General features: G+C 43.1%; 1 protein-coding gene across 4 annotated transcripts in view; it reads right to left on the reverse strand.

Moving 5' to 3' along the window:
* Positions 1-23,537, reverse strand: part of ZSWIM5 (zinc finger SWIM-type containing 5) — a 121,104-nt gene that overhangs the window by 31,914 nt on the left and 65,653 nt on the right. For 3 of the 4 annotated variants that reach the window (XM_082228825.1, XM_082228827.1, XM_082228826.1), the window contains exon 2: positions 2,118-2,474. In XM_082228825.1, the coding sequence (XP_082084951.1) occupies positions 2,118-2,474 (357 nt within the window). Of the gene's footprint in view, positions 1-2,117; positions 2,475-6,493; positions 6,519-23,537 lie in introns of those variants that run through there. The other variant, XM_082228828.1, reaches the window with a different exon arrangement.

The following is a 23,537-nucleotide window of genomic DNA, read 5'->3' on the forward strand; positions in this document are numbered from 1 at the left end:
GAAGTCAAACCACTTTGTTAGCAGCACCAAAGTGACCTTCCCAGGGCACAAGCCTGGGCAGTGTGTCTGGAGATCCTGGGCTCCCCAGACAACTCTTGCCTTGCTAATGTGATCCAAAGGAAAGCAGAGCATTATGTTTGGCACCAGCTTGGCTGCAGGAGTTGCCAGAAGGAGGTTTACAAGATGCCATCCAACCATCTTAGGGACTGCGCTACGAATTTGTGTAGGGTTGTCCCTCAAGTCTACGGGTACAGATTGTTCCTTGGGGTTTACTCCCGAAACCTTTCTCACAAATGAGTATAGCTGCAAGGCAGCAAAGGTTTAGGATCAGAGTTTTCCTTCTCCTAGCTCCTTTCCCTTTCCCTAACTCACCAAGGGTTTAAGACCCATTGGCTACCCTCACCTGGTTTAGGCAGCCAGTTGTAGCTGTTCCTGGGGTGTGGCTGCTGTCGCATGCTGACAGCTTCTAGGAGCTGAGTGCATGGTGGGAACCGAAGGTGGAGAAATTACTCCAGAAGGAGCATGACGTGTCCCCCCACCAGAGGTACTACCCCTCCCATAACACCCCATACAACCCTATAGTAGGAATTGACACCTATTATAGATACAGGGGTTAATTTTTTTCTTTTTCACATACTCCTGAGCTGATAGGTACACGTGCTATCACCTTCAAGAGCAAAGCCCTGTTCAGTATATAGTCCAAGAGTATCTCAACACTAGAAGTACAGCTAACCAAGAAGATGTTGTTGTTGCCTAGCAATCAGTCAGAATGGCATGATCCTTTCTAAGGTAACTTGTGCTCTGGTTGCCTGTGCGGTTCTAAGGGAGTTTTCCACTGTGTAGTTGCTGTATATGTTCCTAGTATGGACTTGGCCTGAATTGTTCAGAAACACAAAATCCCTGTTTATTTCTCCTCATACTATGTTTTTGTTCAGTTCATTGCATACAGTGTTATCAATTCGTTTTCTTTCTGGACTAAGACTGCACTACAGTAAGCTCACAACTTACACAAGGGGTTACATTCTGGGGATCACACCTAAAGCCTAAATTGCGTATAGTCAAAACATGTTGTGGAGGGAGCTGGACAAACTACTAGGCCTTGGATGTGACCCAGTGGGGCTCTTCCTATGTTCTTAATGGGACAGGACTATATGCATTAAACAACACATTGCCATCCAGATTACAGCGTGCCACAAGCAGAGAATGGAAAGGTGCACCGTGTCTGACACATCGAGGAAAATGCGAAAATCTGAAGACTTTCAGAAATACCAGCCAACCACACAAACAGAAAACAAATATTTCCTTATTGCAAAGCACAGCAGTGAGTTCCTAAGCATGAAAGGGAAAACTGAAAATAACTACTTGCCTATGCACATCCCGGAAACCCCACATCTTCAAGAATAAAAGTTTCCTTATCCTTTTTAGTACTTGCCCTAACAAGCAATTGGGTATTTTATTTTATTTTAAAAAGCAGCCATTGCACACTTCTTCCCACTTTCAGCAAGCTAGCACTGATGTATCAAATTATATGTATGTTATTCTCAAATATCTAGGCCCATTATATAACTACTGATTCATCTGTCTCTCTCTCTCTCTCTCTCTCTCTCTCTCTCTCTCTCTCCCCACACACACATAACTTTTCATCTTCAAAGTATTTGATGGACATTAATTCACCCCCACATCTTAATTCCTCCATCTCATCACACAAGCAGAGCTATAGTGAGAATGAATGTTTAACTGGCAAGCTGTGGAAATGTATTATGTAAGTGACTTAAACAGACCAGACAAAAAGCAATGAGAGGCGAGGAGATCCAGGTCTCCATGATCTGCTCAGGCCGTGATTTCAGTGTCAACTCTCAATCAATATTTGCTTCAATACCCATTTCCAAGTGGGGAGTACAAAGCATACTGCAAACTACCAGTTTGGCTCTAATCACCAGCTCTTCCCTCATGAGTAAGGGAAAAATCACTGACAGCATTTTGTACCGGAACATTAACAAGCATTGTATTTAACATCTCAGCTACACTTGCTTACCACTGAGCAAGAGTTATCTGTTGGTTGGGTTACATGCTGCTATGGGAATTTATCAAAGGCGATTTTCAACAGGCAGACTTACCATGCACTTGATTGATTTCAGAGTTGGAGGACAAGATTTCATCAGCCAATTTCTGGGCTGTCGGGAGCACTTCAGTGTGGTGGGCTGTGATCAAATACTGAACAAACTTTTGGAGCTGGTCTCTGTTCATTTGGAAAAGAGTCTCTGAGATAGGAAGACGGAGTTTGACCTGATCAGGCTTGCGAATTCTGTACAGTGAGAGTGCCACTACATGTGCACAGTAAAAAATGTCCTTGTTCCCGCAACCACACGTCACAGAAGTTATTTTGCACCGGTCAAAGCTGATGGCTACCTTGTAGGTCATTTCTGCTTCTGTTGCAGTGGCAGGTTCTGTTACTGTGCCACTCAGGTGGAATCCTGGAAGGAGAATAAGAGAAGGTTGTTTAGCTTTGCAAAGGAGTGTTATCATAATAGCCCGCTAGCCCGCTCAGATTGCATAAATGCTAACAACAATGTGCCACAGCAACAAATTACATTTCTTTCACTCCAAAATGAGCATATATTTGAGACTTACTATTCTGCATGAAGATGTTTCAGCTGAACAGAAAAGTTCTGCACTCTTTGACCAGCTCAGAATAATCCCAAACTGAACTAATAGCAGTACCCAACCATATGTGAAAGATTGAATTTGCTTTTGAAATAGCTGGGCTGGCATAAAACTAATTCCAGATTGTCTTAAAACTCTTAAGCCACAACCAAACTTGGAGGAGCTGTTTTATTATTAGTTCCGGGAGTAGCTAAAGGGCAAGGATGAATCCTGCAAAGCATCTCTCACACTCCATTGCTTCGTGTTATTTATACTGCCCAAATGAGGAGGGGTTGGCTGCAACCTGATGTTTCCTTCTTCATCTGATGGAAGAGTGATTTTAATATCATGCTGAATCTTGCTCATTTTCTTTGCCAGAAAACATGATGTAGTATATCTTGGCAAATGCAAGCTTTTCAAAATCAGCTGAACACCAGATACTCATGCAAGATACAACACATGATACCAAATCTCGTTTGAAAGGACATTAATTGCTTTTGAGTAAAATTTCAACATGTGTCTATTAAACATCAATCCATATTTATTCGCTTTAAGGAATAAAAAATGAGCAATGCTTCACTAAAAAGTAGGATGCAAAACCTAGAGCAGAATTCTGCACAATATTGGCAATAGACAATATTGTACAACTGTTTAGTAGCCTACATTCATTCCCATGATACAAAAATGCTGAATTCAATTGCCCCAACCTCCAAACATATCTCAAATGGATTAGAAAATGGGAAAGAACACTCTTCTTCTGAGTCAGCTAGGAAAATTCCATGAAACTACCAAAGAGTAGAAACAAGTCTCACCAATTCTATATAGTTCGAAATAAATGAATAAAAACATTAATTCTTTATTTTGCCATGATGCAACAGCAGGTGGGAAAGGGAAGAAATGAATTTTAACAAATACAAAAGTAATATCACACTGCATTAAAATATTTACATCTTTCAAGTCTCCCATTTCAAGACCTCAATCAATAGGAACAACATCTAGAAAATGTTTCACTTCATTTATTCTACTTGAAAGCACAACCCAATTTCTGGGTGCACTCTAAGACCTAAAAGTGGGTCACACTAGGCTTTTAACACAGGGTAACAGTGATTGTGATCTACATCATAAGGAAATTGGATTCAGTACCATGTGACAATCTTTAACTTCTTCCTTTTCAATAACTAGCTTTATTTGTCAAGGCAAGCAAGAGCAAGAACAATATTCACTGAGCTCTTAAAAGTCTTCAGTTGTTACTTTATCTGCAGAAAATCAGTAAGGAAGAGTCATTGTACTTCCCTCCTGGCTGGATTGCCACCATTCAGAGGCTGGATTACCAGCTGTTAGGGAAGCTTTGCTAGTAGATTTCCTACATCAACAGGAGGTTGGGGTAGATTATCTTTGATATCCCCTTCTAACTGAGTTGGTCAGTAGAAAATCCACAAAACGGGGTAATATCTTCCAAACAACAACATCAACAAGAAAGCCCCAATGAAAGCCAGAGTGTGGTAAGCCATGAAGCTCACTGGGCAACCTTGGGGCAGTCTCTGCCTCTCAGCCTAACCCACCTCACAGAGTTGTTGTGGGGTTTATATGAGGAGGTGGAGAACCATATATACCACCTTGAACTTCTTGAAGAAAAAGTATGATATAAATGCAATAAGTAATAAATAATCGAAAACAGTTTCTAAAATGTGCACCTGCACAAAACCGCAGTTCTCATCGCGTATCTTTGGCTAATGATTAAAATAGTAAGCTAAAATATCAGCTGCTTTTCCTAAAATCAAAATAGGACTGGTCAAATGGTTTTATAGGAAATCCATGTGTCCAGATTCTTAATAGACAGCTTCAACCACAGTATCATTTCCCCCCTCACTGATGCTCTTTTATTGCTTCTACCGCTGGAAAGTTTCTAGGAATGTATTTCAAACACAAACTCGCACAGAGGAAACTGAAAGATAGCAAAAGAAGAGAAAAATGATTAAATCACGTTAACTGCATGAATCCCTTGTGTGTTTGCCAACCCTTATAAGGTTTCTGAAACAAATTCTACCAGAGGTTTTTAATCAACAGCATCAAAACCATCTATATGCTGCTATTCTCTTTCAAGCGGTGCCAAAACCCACATCCAGATCTGATTAAGTATTGAGAGGTTTCTTTCACTTTAAGAACTGGATTTTAAAAATTGGCCTTGTAAACGACCATAAAGGGCTGTATTACTTGGATTGATCTAAAGGCCAGAAATATGCCCCCCAAACACTGACCATTCAAAACTTGTCTGATAAACATATCCACTCTCCTCATATAATTAGTTTAAAATAAATCTGAGGCAACTCTCAGGCTGTGTACAATTATTTATATGGAACAGCGGGAGCTACTTCCTCCTGTACCACCACACACTGACACGGTGTGCCGAGGGCAATTATGGCTCTATATAAATTGCTTCCAAGAATATGAAAAGCTATAATCCACAGCCCCCAACCTTCCTCTTTCTCTCTCTCTCTTGGTTATTATTATGCTGTGTGATTTCATCAAAAGCAAGCAGGAACAAAGAGCAAAAGTGTGCAAAAGTATTTGGGTATCCCAATTGTTTTGCTACGTGTTTTGAGCGCTGAGCATAAGGATTGTCTGTCAAGAAGGAACCCTGTTTGCTCAATGAAGAACCTTCCCCACATCTATGCAAATGGACTTATTCTCCAGCCTGCCTCTCTCTCTCTTACCGTAAAACGGTATTCTGCACTCACAACTGCACCAGAAATAAATGCAGTTCCATGAGCCACCAAAAATACTGCTGTAGTGAAAGGAAAGCTGAGGATGCACATTTCAAACTTAGAACCACAGTGCTTCTGAATCACCCTATCTGTGCAAGGATACAAGTGTCTCATTTACCCATTACTTTCTCCCACTCTGAACAAACAGGGTCCCAATGAACATTCACTACATTCGCCTGCACTGAAAGCAAGAAATAGTAAGTGATATAAACCTCCTACGCAAACTGCTCTGTAAACATCTATTTGTGTATTTATTATTTGCCTTCCCTCCAAGGAGATCCAGGTGACGTACACAGTCACCCTTTTTATGCTCACCACAACATTATGAGGTGGGTTAGGCTGAGAGATGACCACTTGTCTAAGATCACCCAGTGAACTGGTGCCATCCAGATATTGTTGGGACTCCCAACTCCCTGGGCATAGCTGGCTTAAATGCCCAAGAAGCAGACTTGAGGGAAGCCATGGAGACGTCTCCTCTCTGGTACACTCCCAAAGCCGTGTCCCCAAGCTCACCCATGAAAGGCTGCCAACACAGGTGAGCTCCAGCAGACAGTGTGACCAGTAAAGGAGGAAGTGATGTCATCTCCCAGCTGTACCAAAGCTAGAGGGGCGCCCACAACTGTAGGCTGCATTGGACCACAGCTGCCTCCCCACAGCTAGCAGGTAAGTGGCCACTATAAATCTACTCTGGATCTCCTAAGGATTCTGGATCTGTTAAGGATTCTCAGCATCCTTAACAAACTAGTTTCCATGATTCTTTGTTTAATATGATGTAATACTGCTTTAAAAGTATACGGCAGATGGTGCCTTAGACTAATGGGAACATTTAATTTCTGCTTTGCCTGAATTAATCAGTTCATGATCACATTAATATTACTTCAACTTAGCAAACCCTCTATTTCACCCATATACAGAATTCTTCACCACAGCGAGAACAATTACTGCTCTATTAGGATTACGGTCTATGAGTACTATAAGGCCTGTTACATGCTGGAAAATCTAATTCTGTACACTGTATGATAAACACTATGGCTTAGTTCAGATGATCCCCCATGGTTTAGGATGCAATTCCTATGAACACTTACCTGAAAGCATAGCTGAACTCAGCCAGATTTATTTTTCAGGACATCTGCATAGGACTGTGCTGTTGAGAATTTATTACAGCTTTGTGTGCTTCTCTCTTCCTCTACTGTCATGTGCTTCCATTTCCAGGTTTGAAACCATAGTTTGCCACAACGTCGGAATCAGGCAACGATGGTTAGCACTAGCTTCCAGTTCACAGTTTAGATATTAATGCTAACCATTGTTTGCTTGGTTCTGTATGTCATTGCAAACTATAGTGTCAGCAATCCAGAAATGGGAGCTAGAATAAACATGCAAGGGGAAGAAAATGTGTAAGAGAAACTGTACAAGCCTGCTGCACATTTCCAGCCCTCCCCCAATCCCCTGTGGTCATCTGTATTTGCCCAAATGTGACTTTCTGATCTGCATACTCAATCTCTGAAGAATTAGTAAGGTAGACCCAGAAGCCAACTGAACAGCACAATTTTTATCATTTGCTTTCAGGTATCAAGAAACAACCCTAGAGTCATGTTACATTTAGCCAAAATTTCTATCCTGGTCCAATTTTGATGACAGCTGAAAACAGTCGAAGGGAAAGAGGACACAGCTCACATCCTACATATTTGTATCAAATAAGCCATAAATATATCTGGAGTCTGCCAAGTTTATCTAGTGTTTAGCTTTAAATCAAGTGTCAGTTTAATTTCTAGCTGTCATGACAGCACATCTATTAAAGATTAACTAGGGAAAAAACATATGCAAAATATTTATCAAAAGCTTAGCCAGAGATTAAACACTGTTCTGGAAAAAAAAACAAGTTTGAGTAAGTCGTTTTATTTGGAGTCTTTACATCAGCACTTGGAATGTCTTTGGCTGGCTGGCCAGCCACACTAAGCTTGCCCTTGAAAGCTAACAGTAAGCACTAGTAAACCCCAGTACAAAACTGGGAAGCAAACTCTTACTGTACAGGACAGCATCTCATAAGAAGAGTCAGGCTGCCACCCTGGAAGTGGGAATCTCATGGCACGGTGAGACAAGTCTATTGGAAGAGAAATAGCACACACTCATTCACTACAGAGAGATACAGAAAATTACTGAAGCAATGAGAACTAGGTCTGATGTACAGTGGTACCTCAGGTTAGAGACGCTTCAGGTTAGAGACGCTTCAGATTACAGACTCTGCTAACCCAGAAATAGTACCTCGGGTTAAGAACTTTGCTTCAGGATGAGAACAGAAATCGCATGGCAGCGGCGCAGTGACAGCAGGAGGCCCCATTAGCTAAAGTGGTACCTCAGGTTAAGAACAGTTTCAAGTTAAGAACGGACCCCCAGAACGAATTAAATTCTTAACCCGAGGTACCACTGTAGTGGATAACATTTTGAACTTCAACCTGGGTTCAATTCCACAAAACTCTTTCCTTTATTTATTTAAGTGGAGGAAACTAGTATTTGAATTTTTTTTTGTGGAGAAGGAATACCTTCACATTGCTTGGACTGCATTCCAAGTTCTCCCACACTCCTTCCCCCATAATGTTTTAAATTTAGATTTTAAGCACCTTAGGGCATCGTCAGTCTCTTATTTGTGTTATTGTATGCTTTGTGATAGTGCGATATAAATAACAAACAACTTTTTAGCTTTGGGAAAGCAAGTAGTTCTGTGCTAACTCTCTGCTTCAGCATGCTGCACCTTCATTGTTTTTGATGCACCACTCATATAGCATAGAGTAGGGCAGGAAGTGCTCAGTGGTTGCTTAGCAACTGATTGACATCTTCCACAAGCAGTGCAGGACCTTTTCCTTGAGACAGCTTTTAGTGGCAAACAGTAACCCAATATAGAAGCAGTGTTCTAATATATACTAGGCTTCATTCATTTCATTAAAAATGGTTATTTTCACACATGTTTATGAGTATACCTGTACTGAACCTTTAGAAGGAAGCAGGCTATAGTCCAAATAAATATCACACAAATACACAACCTGCTGAACAACAAATAATTTCTTGGCACATTTACTTTATTTTCTATTCTATTCTATAGTCCTATTCTTGGCTGCCAGTATTGTAATGACTTTATACGAAGCTTGGTATGGGCAGTGTCCAGTGCTGGTTGCCATCTCTCAAAAAGATTACTGCAGAACTGGAAGGGATGCCCAAAAGGGAATCCAAAATCATCAGAAGGGTGGAGCAATTCCCCTCTGAGGAAATGTATCAGTGTTTAGGTCATTTTTCATTTTAAAAAGGACAGAATAAAGAGCACACAGTTAAACTATGGAATTTGCTACCACAGTATGTGGGGATGGCCACCAACTTAGAGGACTTTAAATCAACTCAAGGAAAACATAAGACGAATCAGCTCAAAGGTCTATCCAGCCCAGTTCTGACAGCGGCCAACTAGATGGCGTGTGGGAAGCTGAAAAGCAGGGAGAGAAACCCTATCCTACTGTTATTGACTGCTATTCAGAGGCATGCTGCCTCCAATCCTGGAGGTGGTTCACAGCCATCATTTCTAGTGGCCACTGACAGTTTTCTCCTCCATAGATTTGTCTAACCTCCTTTTATGTAACCTAAACTGCTGGTGCATGAGTCGTAATTCAGCTTTACCAGAATGTGATTCAGGTCATACCTAGGAAATAAAAAGGCCAAGCAATTACACTGATTCTCCTTCATTCCTGTTTCATTTTTTGTAGTAATCCTATCTCAAACACAGGAACCAAGCTTCGTCCCTGGAAATAACACTCTGGGCTCAAAGTGGAACAGTTGACTTAGTTCTGAAGTGTACTAGTTGAACTGGGTGCTCATATGAGAAGTGGTTTAACATAGAAACCTGGATGGAATAATTTGATCTAAGAAGCCTTGTTTACAATCAACAATATGCACTCTGAACACTATATCACTGGCTTTTCTGACAGAGACCTTTTAATCTATAATAATTTTCCAAAGCATGTGCCTACACAGCAAACAAGATCCTCATCCTTTCATTCACACATAAGTATATTTTAATATTTTCCCTAAATAATTCATTAATCTCCACAACTGGTGAACTAGAATAGCTGAAGCAGCCACCCTGAGAACCCTGTGCCTTTTGCAATTATTACCTAAGAGTTTCCCCCTGTTGCAGATTATAGTTGCTCCAGAATTTGAACATCTTCACATGATTTCTGCAAAACCTTCAAGCAGCTACTCCAATGATATGACCATAGCTGGGAATTGCTCCCTAAGTCCTTATGCAATTTTCCACTGTCACAAAATATTTCATTATCCACCAAGTCTAGTTCTTATAGAGTAATTCCAAAATCTATGATCAGGGCACATTTCTGCAACCACATCTATTTAACACAGCTTTCACATATCATTTTCTTATTTGAGAAGTGAGGAAGTGTGATGGCCAAGAGTTCCCTCATTCAAAGCCCACCTCAGTCACAAACTCATTACCTAGTCCTAGTCTCAAGCAAGCCACTGTTCTTTCAGCCATCTTTGATGTGGGTATAGTACTGGCTTATTTAACAGGGTTCTCATAAAAATCCCTGAAATAATGCATGTAAATAACTTTGAACACTTGAAATAATTCTGTATGAGCATTAAACTTTGGGAACTTTGGTGAAGAAGCAAGGGTATAAACTTCAAAAAGTGTGGTGGTCATAGAAACTGCTTGCTGCTCACAGGATTAGTGTTTTTCTGTAACAAGGGAGAAGTGCTGGATACATTTTGTTCCCAGGAGACATTGCTAATACAGTACATCTTTGCACCCTGCCAGCAAGGTGCAGCTGCTCAGTAGCCAGTCAGCTTTCTGCTTCTCTCCATCACTCTTCGCTAGCACAGTATCTTACTAAGCATGTTCAGCCTTCAGTTCTGAAACACCCACATCTAATCAGACTAGCCCAATTTCAACTGTGTTGTCTGCTGCATAGCAGCCTGCTGTCCGATTATAGAGTTGCCTGAGACCAAGGATATGCAATGGTGATGAATGGCTAAGATCACATGGCTCTTCCTGAACCAGCTTGTCTTTTCATAAACATTCCCCTCACCTTAAACACATCACCCTTTCAAAGGCCAAAGCGAAGGCCAATCATGGGGCACCATAAACTAGTTGGAGAATGGCTTGCTGTGGTGGAGACGTTTTCCCTCATGGTGAAAAACATACCCAATGTCTTATCCCTTAGGCAAGCAAATATGTTGAAAAGGAGCAAACAGATAAGGCGGGGACTGACAGGGCTGGGCAGATGTGCACAAGTTCCCAGTACAAGTCACAAAACAGGATTACCCAGGCCAAAATCGTGCTATGATTTCAGAATCCCTCATTGGAAGAGTAGAGGAAAACGATACCACATTCAATCTCTTCAGAACGCACCCACAGGTGGACCCCGCAGCTCAAGGAAAGTAGCTTGGGAAACAAACCATTTGTTGTTTTCCTAAGAAGAAGTCTTATCCAGCACCAACTAACAGTTGTCACACTGTCAGTTACATATGCCACACCAATCGTCACATTTCCAAAGCTAAGAAATTTTTAATTGCTAGTTGTGAACTCAGGACTGTCAATATAGGGTGTAGTATGTACACACGCAAACAAACCTGCATTCAAAGCTATCTGTTTGCTGGCGCAGTAGGGAAGGGAGGTAAGCAAACACTTTCTAGCAAATAGATCAATTGCTCCAGCCAGCTGAAACTGACAATTGCTCTATCCCTGACCTTGCATTTGGAAAGAAGATGGGCTCATGAACTCATTTCCACATGACAATGCTCCAGCAAAGTGATTTGCTTGCCTGTGAGAATAGTGGAGAGTTCTTCTCAGTCCTGTCTTCTCAGGCTCAATTGAAAGCAGCTCAGTGATGGCCTTTTGTGCTATAAGTGCAAGAAAGACTCCACTGAAGATGTGTGCAATTAAGCCCACTTTGCTTGCTGCTCTTTTGATTCACAGAGACTCCCTGGGCAGGTGTTGCCACACACAATGGAGAAAGAAAACCTAATCTTTCCAGCAAAATGTACCACCCTTTGTCGTCCCCCTACCTCATACCCCACCAAAACAAAACAAAAAAGCCCCACAGATGGGAAAGTAAACATATTTTATTGTAATTTCTCTTTTGTATACACACACACACATACAGAGTGATTACTGTGATCGCTATTTTAAAAAAGAATATGGCTGCTATCAATATACATGTTTTCTTGCAAAAAGCAACTTCTTTCTGTGACTAATGGATGGTGTATGCTGAGCCGCAGCATCCAAGGAAGACCTTATTGTGTGGGTCCCTCTCCTTGGCGAGAGGAGGATGCTTTTCTGCAGGAAGAATGCTGACACTGCAGAAATAGAAGGACTTCATTAACTTTGCACATTTTCTTTCCTGCTCCCCCTCCTTATTATTACCAACACACAATCCTGAATTCTGCCTTGATGAATAAAGGTAAAGGTACCCCTGCCCGAGCGGGCCAGTCTTGACAGACTCTGGGGTTTGTGCGCCCATCTCACTCAAGAGGCCGGGGGCCAGCGCTGTCCGCAGACACTTCCGGGTCACGTGGCCAGCGTGACAAAGCTGCATCTGGCGAGCCAGCGCAGCACACAGAACGCCGTTTACCTTCCCGCTGGTAAGCGGTCCCTATTTATCTACTTGCACCCGGGGGTGCTTTCGAACTGCTAGGTTGGCAGGCGCTGGGACCGAGCAACGGGAGCGCACCCCGCCGCGGGGATTCGAACCGCCAACCTGATGATCGGCAAGTCCTAGACGCTGAGGTTTTACCCACAGCGCCACCCGCGTCCCTGCCTTGATGAATAAGGCCACAATAAACAAAGCATCTGGCTTGTGAGCAAGGCCTAATAACCAGGAATCTAAGCAAAAATGAAACTGTTAGAAAGCTTTGCCAGAAAAGCATCAGAACACAACCATGCAGCCTGCACAGAAACATACAGATGAGCCAAAGGGAGGAGCAAACACCTATGTCTGCAGGTTAAGGTGAACTGTTGTGATCCTGGTGGAGAGAAATGCAGGCAACTGCTTTAAAATGAGAGGCTCTAAGTAGGCTTGTTTGTATTAGAGGTCGCCATAAACTTCTCTGAGCAGCTGAATAAGCTGCAGGGACGTTCTCTTTGCCATCTGCTCCTTTCCCAGAACACCTCCTGCAAATCAAGAGTCAGTCTGCTGGTTTCTATTCCTGTTAACCTCTAATCACCCACAAGGGCCCTTCCTTGCTTTGCTCTTTATCTGCGCCAGCTAATGCGTGAAGTGGCCTTCGCTTCCCATCTGTTCCAGCATTAGTAGAGTTAAAGAACAATGCAGCTTGCTCGTTTCAAGCATTCACTTACACAGATGCCCTGGTATTAACTCAATTTTCCACTGTTTGCAACTACTATCCATACAGGATTTGGAATGTTTGCTTATTTCAAAGCCAAAAAATAAAACTTTCTTCTTACTGCATGTCAGCAACACAAATCAAACTCCCCCAATCTCCCTTGCCCATCTGATTCAAATTATTAGAAATACAGAATTTATTAACGCATGTTCTTTTAAGCAGGCGTAGGGTGTCTCCTTTTTCCCCAGTCAGGACCCAAGGCATTAGTCAACACATCCACTACTAGGCTGTCATTCCTTAGACAAATGGATTTATAATCTGCCCATGCATGCCTGAATTAGTAGGTACTACATGCAAGGTTGCTCAAAATAAAATTGGAAATGGAAATGAAACCTTGGCATTAATCATTCCCAAATAGTCTGACTTCACTAGCAGGGTCAGCTATATCTATATATCTATCTGTAGTAGACCAGTTTTAGAATGAGGCGAGTTTGTTCTGAAATTCGCATATCATCAACACCCGTGTTCATCAGCAGAGTCAGCAGAGTTGACTATAGCAAGTTGCTTGTGAACTACAGTATCAGCTTGCTGTCGTCTCTTCCAACAATATGAAAAGCTTTGGAAATGGCGACAATTGATTAATAAACTGACTGATGCTCGTAAGAGTTCGGTGCTACCACACCTCAAACCTAAGAGCTCCCTCAGAGTCCTCCAAGCTGCCAATGTCTGAGGAACCACTGGAGTGGGGCATTCCTGCCCCAGGATTAGAGATCCCCACACCAGCAGCCTGAGTTCCTGGCCTGCTCTCATAACACCCCCCCGCCACCCCATCTTTCTCGGGATGAAGAAGAGGCGAAGTGGGGGGTGGCAAGCCAAGCAGGAACATCACAGGTCCCACCATAGTGCTAGGCTAGCTATATGTGAGGCTACTTGGCCTAAGGGGGAAGTGAATGGAAGCACCTGCTTGGATCAGGGCCTGAGAGCCCAGAAAGGTTAGAGCCTCGAGCTCCTCTATAAGCTCCTGAGCTGCTTCACTGCTGAAGTAACAGCTCATATCCAAGCTGCAGCTAGTGGCGGAATAAGGAGGGTGCGGTCTGCCCCGGGTGTCATCCCTGAGGGGGGTGACATCGCTGCCCCGCCCCTTGGGTGCTTGCCACGGGAGGCGCCCCCTGGGATGCTAGTCCTGCCCTCGCGGGCGGCTAGCCCCTGAGTGCACAGTATGTGCACTGCTCCAGGTGCCAGAACAGCTAGCTCCGCCTCTGGCTGCAGCCTTGACCTGGGAAAATGGACAATGCTGTATTAAAGAGAAACGAATCCATTTCTTCTGTTTTGCCAATAGATGTGGTCATCTTTTGTTAACTGTCAGAATGAACATTCTGATTAAAGTGCAGCTTGTATTATTAAATTTGTTTTTAAAAATACATCCACAATTGATTAACTAACATTTTCAACTCTAAAATGATAGTTAGTATGGAGGTTCCCCCCCATACAATACACATTGTACTATCAAGTTGCCTTATAAAATACAAATAAGCTGAATGCTGAAACACAGTTCCTGACAGCCTGACTCATAAAATCAGCACACACCAAACTCTTACTAGAACCCTTTTGCGTCTCTCAAACTCCAAGCTTAATGGGGAAGGGGGGATTTCAGATGTGCATCCAGTAGTCAAGATCTTCCAGTTACATAAATAATATCCGCTGACACTGCAGTCCAACACATGGTATGCAAATACACCAAAGTAATTAAACGGTTTATTTTGTTTCAGCTATTGCAGGGAGCCAAGAACATTTCGGATCTCCTTGAGTTGTTCCAAAGATCTACGGAGGTACCGCCTAGCATCAGCATCCCTCCCTGAATAAAAATTGAGTTATGTCTGCTTAATCCTGTTAATCGGTCATAGTCTCCTTGTACCCATTGTCTGTCTCCTGGTTTGCGTTCTTCCCCGCCAACCGCCCCCCCCCCCGCAAAAAAAACACTTCAGTGCATGGAAACGTCCTTTGCTGTCTGCATTCCCAATCTCAGTGATGACCTGCTTTTCCGTGAGACAGCCTCCCTACCAAGTCTGTAAGTTTTCCAGGCCTTTTGTTCTCTTTGGGCACATCCAGACTCCAGGCAGCAGAACAGGCTTACTGATTGCCTCTAGCCAGAACAGCTTCTTGGTGACAGCTTGGTTAGTAAGGCGTAAAATGAGGGGGTTTGTCCTGATATGCATATGGCTAGACATGTAAATGGAAAACTAGTATTAAAAACCACTATTAAGTAAATATGCTGCTATTTAAAAAATCCTACAGCTGTCCTTGTGAAAATCGCAATAGTCCAGCCCGTGAATGCCTCACTCCCCTTTTCAAGAAACTACGAAGGAGGCATATTATAGGTTATTGTTACCACTCAAAACAAGATGGAAAGCACAGAGAAAATGTTGCTCAGCCCTATGTGCAGCTGGATTCTGCAATATAAAATATATATTCACACATAGAGCAAGTCTGAAATCTGCCATTACCCCTAACAATGGGTGGCCAAGAGGGAAGGAAGGGGAAGGAATAATGTGCCCATTATGATTGAATAAACGCTGTGGTCTAAACCACTGAGCCTCTTGGGCTTGCTGATCGAAAGGTCGGTGGTTCGAATCTGCGCAACGGGGTGAGCTCCCGTTCCTCTATCTCAGCTTCTGCCAACCTAGCAGTTCGAAAGCATACCAGTGCAAGTAGATAAATAGGTACCACTGTGGTGGGAAGGTAAGCGGTATTTCCGTGTGCTCTGGCTTCCATCACAATGTCCCATTGCACCAGAAGCAGTTTAGTCATGCTGGCCACATGGCCCAGAAAGCAGTCTATGGGCAAACACCAGCTCCCTCAGCCTGAAGCAAGATGACCGCCGCATCCCATTGGCTGCTTCTAAACTTAACATGCGATGTAGGCAACTATTTGATACAGTTGCCACTAGGTAAGTACACATATCTCTTACTACCTTTCACTTCCAACTAGTTCTTAAGGACACAGTAACATTTGCTTCATTTTGTGGAACAGGCCTCTTTTTAAATAAGAGTTCCACCTTTCAGCTTCTCTGGCAGCCAGTGCTAGTTATTTTGTGGAGAACTGGATCGCAGGACCAAAAGCAGCAGTGGCTTGTTTGTTTGTTTAAAATGTTTATATCTTATCTTTCCAGTAACAAATCCCAAGGCAGCTTTAAAAAGAACAATAATGGCAAACAGCAATACAAAAAAGAGAACAGACAAATTTTGTTAACAGGCAACATAAATACAACAATTCTGCAAAATAATTCAAACATCAAGGCTTCCTACAGAGCAGCCACATTTTTAAAATTATTTATTCAAAACATTTTTAGGTTGCCTTTAAAGACAAAAACTCATCTGAAGCCAGCCTGAAGAAAATCTAAAACCATAAAACCAAAAATGCAATAATTCACCACAATTTGAAAACAACAGTTTACAAAAAATTCCAAGGAAACCAGCTAAGCTATGGCTAAAACTAACAGGCAGTTTAAAATACAATACAGCATCTATAATCCAAAAAGCCAGAAGCATTCTTAATCACTATCACCCCTTTTAAAGGCCATTCAGAGCTCCTCTGTAAGACAAAACCTATGGGAGCCAAGCCCCTTGGAAAGGAATGCCACACATTAGGTGCCAATGCTAAAAAGACCCTGTCCCTCATATCTGCCCATCTAACTGACTTTATCAGCAGGCTAGCAAGCACAGCCTCTGAGCAAACTCAGATCACACCCATGCTATCCATTTAAAAAATCATTTAACACATTTGGCTCTGTTCAAAGAATTCTGGGCACTGTAGCTTGTTAGGTTTGCTGGGAATTGTAGCAATGGGATGGGTAAACTACAGTTTGCAGTGAGTAGCCATGTACTTTAAATGTATGGTGTGGATGTGACATTCAACTAGCTCCCTTAAAAATCAAAAGAAAGGTCTTTACACTGCAGCAGAAGGCCATCAAGAAACAAGGTGAGCCTCCCTAGGCAAAGGATTTTAAAGGTTTGGCACAGGGAGGAAATGTAATTTCTGAAAGGAGAGTTGTCAGGATAGAAGCTTGCCTTAAAGCGCGCGCACACACACACACACACACACACCAGGGAATCCTTCATCCTCTCTGATCTCATGTATGGACGGAGTCGTCGTGATTACAGTGGCACCTCAGGTTACGGACGCTTCAGGTTACAGACGCTTCAGGTTACAGACTCCGCTAACCCAGAAATAGTACCTCAGGTTAAGATCTTTGCTTCAGGATGAGAACAGAAATCGTGCTCCGGCAGCGCGGCAGCAGCAGGAGGCCCCATTAGCTAAAGTGGTGCTTCAGGTTAAGAACAGTTTCAGGTTAAGAACAGACCTCCGGAACGAATTAAGTACTTAACCCGAGGTACCACTGTTGTGCTTTTTGTGCGGCTCAAGTGACAACATTCAGTAGTGCCACGTATGCTCCTGGGCTGAATCCTCATGACATTGTGTCCTGATGAGGTTTAACCAGACCTCCAGCATCTTCTCTTTAGGTACACAAACATCCATTGTCATGGGGAAATCATGTCTGCTCTTGATTTAAATTCACATTTCTCTCTGCTCAGAATGTATTCATACAAAACAAAACAGCAATCTGAGACAGCTGAAAGGATGCATGTTCAGGATTAGAAAGAACCCAAGTTGCCTCTTAACACATTTAAATCACTCTTTTGTGCTTACAGTCAGAATGGTGGAAGTGTGCCTTTCTTCCCAATTCAATACACAGTTCTGTGTAGAGTGGCCATTCTGTTGTATGAGTCATGGGGGGAAATTGCTCCAGACTGAAGTAATTCAGATTGCAGCATGATCTGACACACTATGGCTAGTTCTTTTCTTAAAGAAACTGGTCAACTTTCAAGACAGGAGATAGTCATTAATTCTACGTTAACACACAATGAATTAGCAATGTTATACTGTTCAAACCTTATCCAAAAGTAAAAAAGGAAAGATGATGTTGTATGATACACTGGCCTCCCAGTAGGAGGATCCTTTCTGGTCAGCAAGTATTAGAAATCACCCCAGAATTGGCCCTACACCACAGAGAACTCAACCCACCTATTTTCAGCAGCCAGAAACATCATAACCAGACACTGGAGGGACCTGTCAGGGGTAAGCATGGACCAATGGTACCAAATAGTATGGGAAACAGCCTTACTAGAAAAATTAACCAATAAACTGAAACTGACACGGGGGCAAATAGAAGACGCCTTCACCCTGGTATGGCTCCCCTTTATCACATACACAGCCCAACAAGGCAATGACAAAAATCCACCAACAGTATACAAATCAATATGGCTAACCTGATCCAAAACACCCACCCACCCCACTCACACATGAAAACAAAGATCACCACAGCCAATCACAAACAAACAACCACACCCAGGCCAACCCCAACCTCTCTCACCACCAAAGGAACACGACTGAATAGCAGAGAACCTGCACAAGCGACGCTGACACAAAACCTCACATATATTAAGTAAAATAGAAACATCGCCACCCCACCCCACCCACACTCACCTTTCCCCTCTCCACATCTTCCCCCCTTTTCTTCCTAATGTCTCAACAAATGAAACTGATCTGTAAAAAATGTTACTTGGGAAAAAAGAGAGAGACATTGCACATACGGTACTTTTGTAAACCAAGAAAATCTTTAATAAAAATACATTTAAAAACCACCTTGATTTGTAAAGTTTTATGTGGCAGAATGCACAATTTCATATTATAAATGGAAGATGACTCAACACATCCAAACTATGGAAGTCTATCTGTCACCAGTCTTAAGGCGGAGGCATTTTGCAGGCTGCCTCACTAAAATTCAAACTCCTGATTAAAACTGTGCTAGGAAACATTACTATTCCATACACAACTATGCTGCAGCCACCTTCATTTGTTTTTGGTGCAGTGCAAACATCTATAATGATACCATCATCAGGGTGACTATTGCTATAAGGAGAAAAGATGCAGATGCAGAATGAAGAAAAGTGGTACTTGTCCTGCATGAAATCCATAATACAAATCCTCAGGGGTGGGGGGTGGAAAGCAACAATCAGAAGGGAAAGGAGGGTTGTAAAGCTAGGAGGGAGATCTTCTTTTTTTTGGTCTGAAGTGATAATAAAATACCACCAGAAACTGAACTTGCTTTTCAGATATCCAGTGTTACCAGGGGCGCCGACTTATAAAAAATATTGGGGGGTCCTGCCGCTGCTTCACTCGGGTAGCCGGGAGAACGCAGTTCGAGGTGGCGGTGTTGGGGAGAGACCCTCGCTCAGGGCGCCACGAGACTTGGCGGCCGGCGGCCTATCTGGGGGGTTTTGGAGTGTATTTCGGCGGAGCGATTGGGGAGGAGGGGGCTTGTTGCCGGATTCTTCAGCTGGGCCGGAGATCCGCTGCTGGGGGGTCCCTGGGCCGAGTTGTGATGCCCGGCCTGCTGAAGGGAGATCCAGCCGATTGCGCGACGGGGACGGCCGGGGCTCTCCGGCTAGGGCGCGCGGCTGGCTGGCTGGCTGGCTGGCGAGGGAGCAGGTGGGGAGGAGGCGGGGGTCCTCACTCTCTTAGGAAACGCACCCGCGCGCCCAATTGCCACGAAGTCCGAAGGGTGCGTGTGTGGAATTAAAAAGCAAAAACGAGATACGGGCAGGGCAGGCAAAGAGTTTTCCGCAAGAGGATGGAGGGCAGGTTGAAGAGAAAATCACTCAGGATGAGACAGTCAAATCAGCCATGATAAAATGGGCTCAGGATATTGGGTATAACATCATGTTTGAGGACTGGGAAAGGTTATGGACCACCAGAATGAAATTCACTGCATGTAATGCCTTGAAGGAAAATATTATGAAAATGATTTATAAGTGGTACATGACCCCAGTCAAGCTTGCAAAAATATATCACCTGTCTGATAATAAATGTTGGAAATGTAAGGAGGCTGAAGGGACATTCTTTCACCTCCGGTGGACTTGTCCAAAAGTGAAGGCCTTCTGGGAAATGATCTATAATGAGTTAAAAAATGTATTTAAGTATACCTTTCCCAAGAAACCAGAGGCCTTCCTCTTGGGCATTGTTGGCCAGAAAGGGTTAAAGAAGGATAGAACTTTCTTTATGTTTGCAACTACAGCAGCAAGAATACTTATCACAAAATATTGGAAGACACAAGATTTGCCCACACTGGAAGAGTGGCAGACGCAATTGATGGACTACATGGAACTGGCTGAAATGACTGGCAGAATCCGAGATTTGGGAGAAGAAACAACGGAAGAGGACTGGAAAAAATTTAAGGACTATTTACAAAAACAATATAAGTTGTATGAATGTTAAAAATTTAGACGATTCGGAAACTATAGCTTCAGCAATTAGATTTGGGAAACAGGAAATTATATTTTAAGTAAGAAAAGGTCAAAATCTAAGGTAATACTATGTTTAATTTAAGATATAAGTAACTGATGAAAAGTATGTTAAATTTAGAGGTATAGTATTTGAAAAGTACAAAATAAGGTACGAAACAAGGTAATAATTTGCTGATATCTTTATTATAAAGAATGCAGGGTAAGGGAGATGCGAGGAAGTCCAGTTAGTTATATAAAAAATGTGTTGAATGGTTGGTTTTCTTTTCTTCTTTTTCTTTTTTTCTTTTTCTTGTTCTTTTACTTTTTTCTTCAGTGTATGTTTCTAACTTTGTATTTGAAAACTTAATAAAATATTTATAAAAAAAAAAGAGAGAGAAAATCCTTTCGCTTTTCTGGGGCGCAGGGAAGTCTCAGAGCCGGAGGTTGGGGAAGGGACCCCCTTTGCTCTGCCCTCTTCTCCCGTCTTAGATTCGCATGGGGGTCCCCACCCGAGCTTGCCCGGCCACCGGGCCACACAAGGACCGCGCTGTACGCGGCGCACCTTGCTAGCCGCGCAGCTGTCCTCCGCGGCTGCAGAGCGGCCCTGCGCCGGTGCCCAGCCCCTCTGGGCGCCCGCTGCGCTGCCAATGACAAGTGGGCGACGTCGCGGGCGGGGAAGGCGTCGCTTTCTTTCCCGATCCTTCATCCTCCCAGTCTTCCAGCCCTTTTTGGGGTTGGAAGCTCGTCTCGTTAGCCCTTCTCCTTTCTTCACCCTGCGCGCAATTTTCCTCCCTCGTCTCCCTCCCCATTTCTCCTGACTGACTGACTGACTGACTGGCTCGGGCTCTGGCTCGGGCTCGGGCTTTTGCTCAGGCTCGGGCAGCCACAGCGTCGGCGGTGTTGGCGATCGGCGGCGCGGGGGGATGGCCCTCCCGGGGGAGCCGGCGCTGCTCAATGGGGTTGCCAAGGAGACAGGCCGGCCGCCGGCCGCCCCCCGCCCCCGGCCCGGCGCCCCCCGCCGCCCGTTATCGAGCTGCTGGAGGGGCGCCCGAGATTATTGGGGGGGCGGAGCCCCCCCAAACGAATTTTTGAGGGGGCTCGGGCCCCCTCAAGCCCCATGGAGTCGGCGCCTATGAGTGTTACATAAAACAAACATACATGTGTATATATGCATGTGTTTCTATGCATTAGAGCACAATCTAATCCACCGAGCAATGCTGCCTGAGGAGGTCAGAATTTGGTAGAGGAGTTCCTCCACTGAGCTCTGCACCTGCTGAAAGCATACAGAGAGTCCTGAGGCATTATGGGGGTGGGGTGGAGTTGGCCAGCTATGGATCTACAGAATCTCAGGTCAGACTGTTTCCCAGAAAAGGGCTGACATGAGCCCTTCTGTTACACCACCCGGGAGCTGGCACAGTAAAAATTACCAACCTTACCTCACCGCCCAACCCCCTCCCCCAAACAACCCAACACTGAAAACCAAACATGCCTATGACGTAAACATAAAAAATCCCTTTTTATGTTACATAATCAACTACGAAGAGCTAAAACAACCTCCTAAGGACTAAAAGATAAACCAACCACTATCAAAAGTGGAAATTAAGAATATTAATGCCACTCTTTAACATACATCAATTTTGAAATATAATACATTTTAAAAGAGTATTAAACAACATTATATGTTAAAAGGTATTGGGGAATTTTTGAAAAGTTTGTTGCTGCTGAAAAAATGTTACTAGGTGCTAGGCAAGACTCTCTAGGGAGAGCATTCTGATGCCAGGGGGCCACTGCAGAACAGCTCCTGTGTCTTTGTAGCTGCTTTCCATATTTCAGATTCATAGGGCACTCTAAGAAGGACCTCTGCTGCTTATCTGAGGGCATAAACAGGAATATATAGAAAGAGATCTTGCTTCCGGTACCGAGGTCTCTAACCTTATAGGGCCTTATAGGTCAAAACCTACACTTCAAATTGGGCCTGGAAATGAATTGAACACCAGTGCAATAAAGAAATGACTGTCATGCTGTGTTGACAATGCCCAGTGCTAGTTAAAGCTCTCACCATTATATTCTGCATGGAGTGAAGATTCTGCACCCTCTTCAGAGCTACACAGAATAAGATGCAGTAAAGCAAACAGGAGGTTACCCGAGCATGGGTCACTGAAGTCAGGTTATCTACATCCAGGTAGGCGAATGCCATGGTAGAATTCAGTCACTATGGAGTTGGGAAAAGGAATCCAGAAAGTAAATTTCAGGAAGGTGCTGGGAAAAAACATGAAGCATGGAATGTGATGTGGAACAAGGCACCTAAACGGACAATGTTAGTAAGATTTCAAGAAGCAACATTCACATTTCTGCATAGAAGGTATTTAGCACTATTAAAACTCCATAGAATAAACCCTATGATCTCTGATGAATGCTAGAAAGATTGTGCAGAAAGAGGAAATTCCTTTTATTTGTGGTGGGAATGAAGATATTTAAAGGAATTTAGGGTTTTTTTAATTTTCCCTCTACGATCTCAATTATTACATGCTAAATAGATTTGGGATACTGTAAGTTCATGTTCTGCTTTTTGTATCTATTGTAAGTGACATCTTTGAGAATATGCTCTGCCTATATAGATGTTATTATTGTTTTCTTTCTTGTCAATTGTTAAAAATAACTAAGCATTTTTTAAAAAAAACGATTCTGGAAAAGAAAGATCAAAATACTTTACCAGAAGTAACCTATGCCATTGCTTTCTAGGTATCTGCAGTGCATACACATACTCAAACCACAGTAAATGCAAAGTCCTAAAATTACATTTACTCCCTTTCTCATTCTAGCTATGCTGACCATGCACATCACATTTTCCAGCAGTTTTTCCAGAGGCATAAATCCGTGCAATGTCTATGAACATCTTTCCTGCCCCGTGGAATTACAGGGACAACTCGATATTTACTTTGCACTGTTGAGCAAAGGGTTTAAATTGTGTTGGAAAAGCCATCTGTTTGGATTAATAACTGCTTTGTTTCTGAAGCAACTCTAGCCCTGAAGTAATGGATTTGTTTCAGGCTTAAACACAGAGCCATTTTCCTTGCCATTTCATGGTTGAGTTTGCACATGCCTGCAGAAGCGTCAAGAGCTGGACAAAACAAGTCTGGTTTACAGTTCCAGAAATACAATTTCCAACAGCTCAAGGAGAAAAGCTGAAGCCTACTTTCTAAATAAAGTCTAATGCTCTGAACAAATTTCTAACCCTGAGAGAGACTGACATATTGCAGGCAAATTCAACAAGATTTAGAATTCCAAGTAAGGTGTGATCCAAAAATCAATGACAAACATGATAGGAAGGGACTGCAAGTTCACCATGTCAAATGCTTTTTAAGGGGTGTGCTGGAACCACAGGGAGGAGGTATAAGAGAGAGAAAGAGAGAAAGACTGCATGAGTGCACAGTGGACCTAGCAT

Source organism: Podarcis vaucheri (genome assembly GCF_965113315.1).
Source record: "Podarcis vaucheri genome assembly, chromosome: 6".
In the NCBI taxonomy this organism is placed as follows: Eukaryota; Metazoa; Chordata; class Lepidosauria; order Squamata; family Lacertidae; genus Podarcis; species Podarcis vaucheri.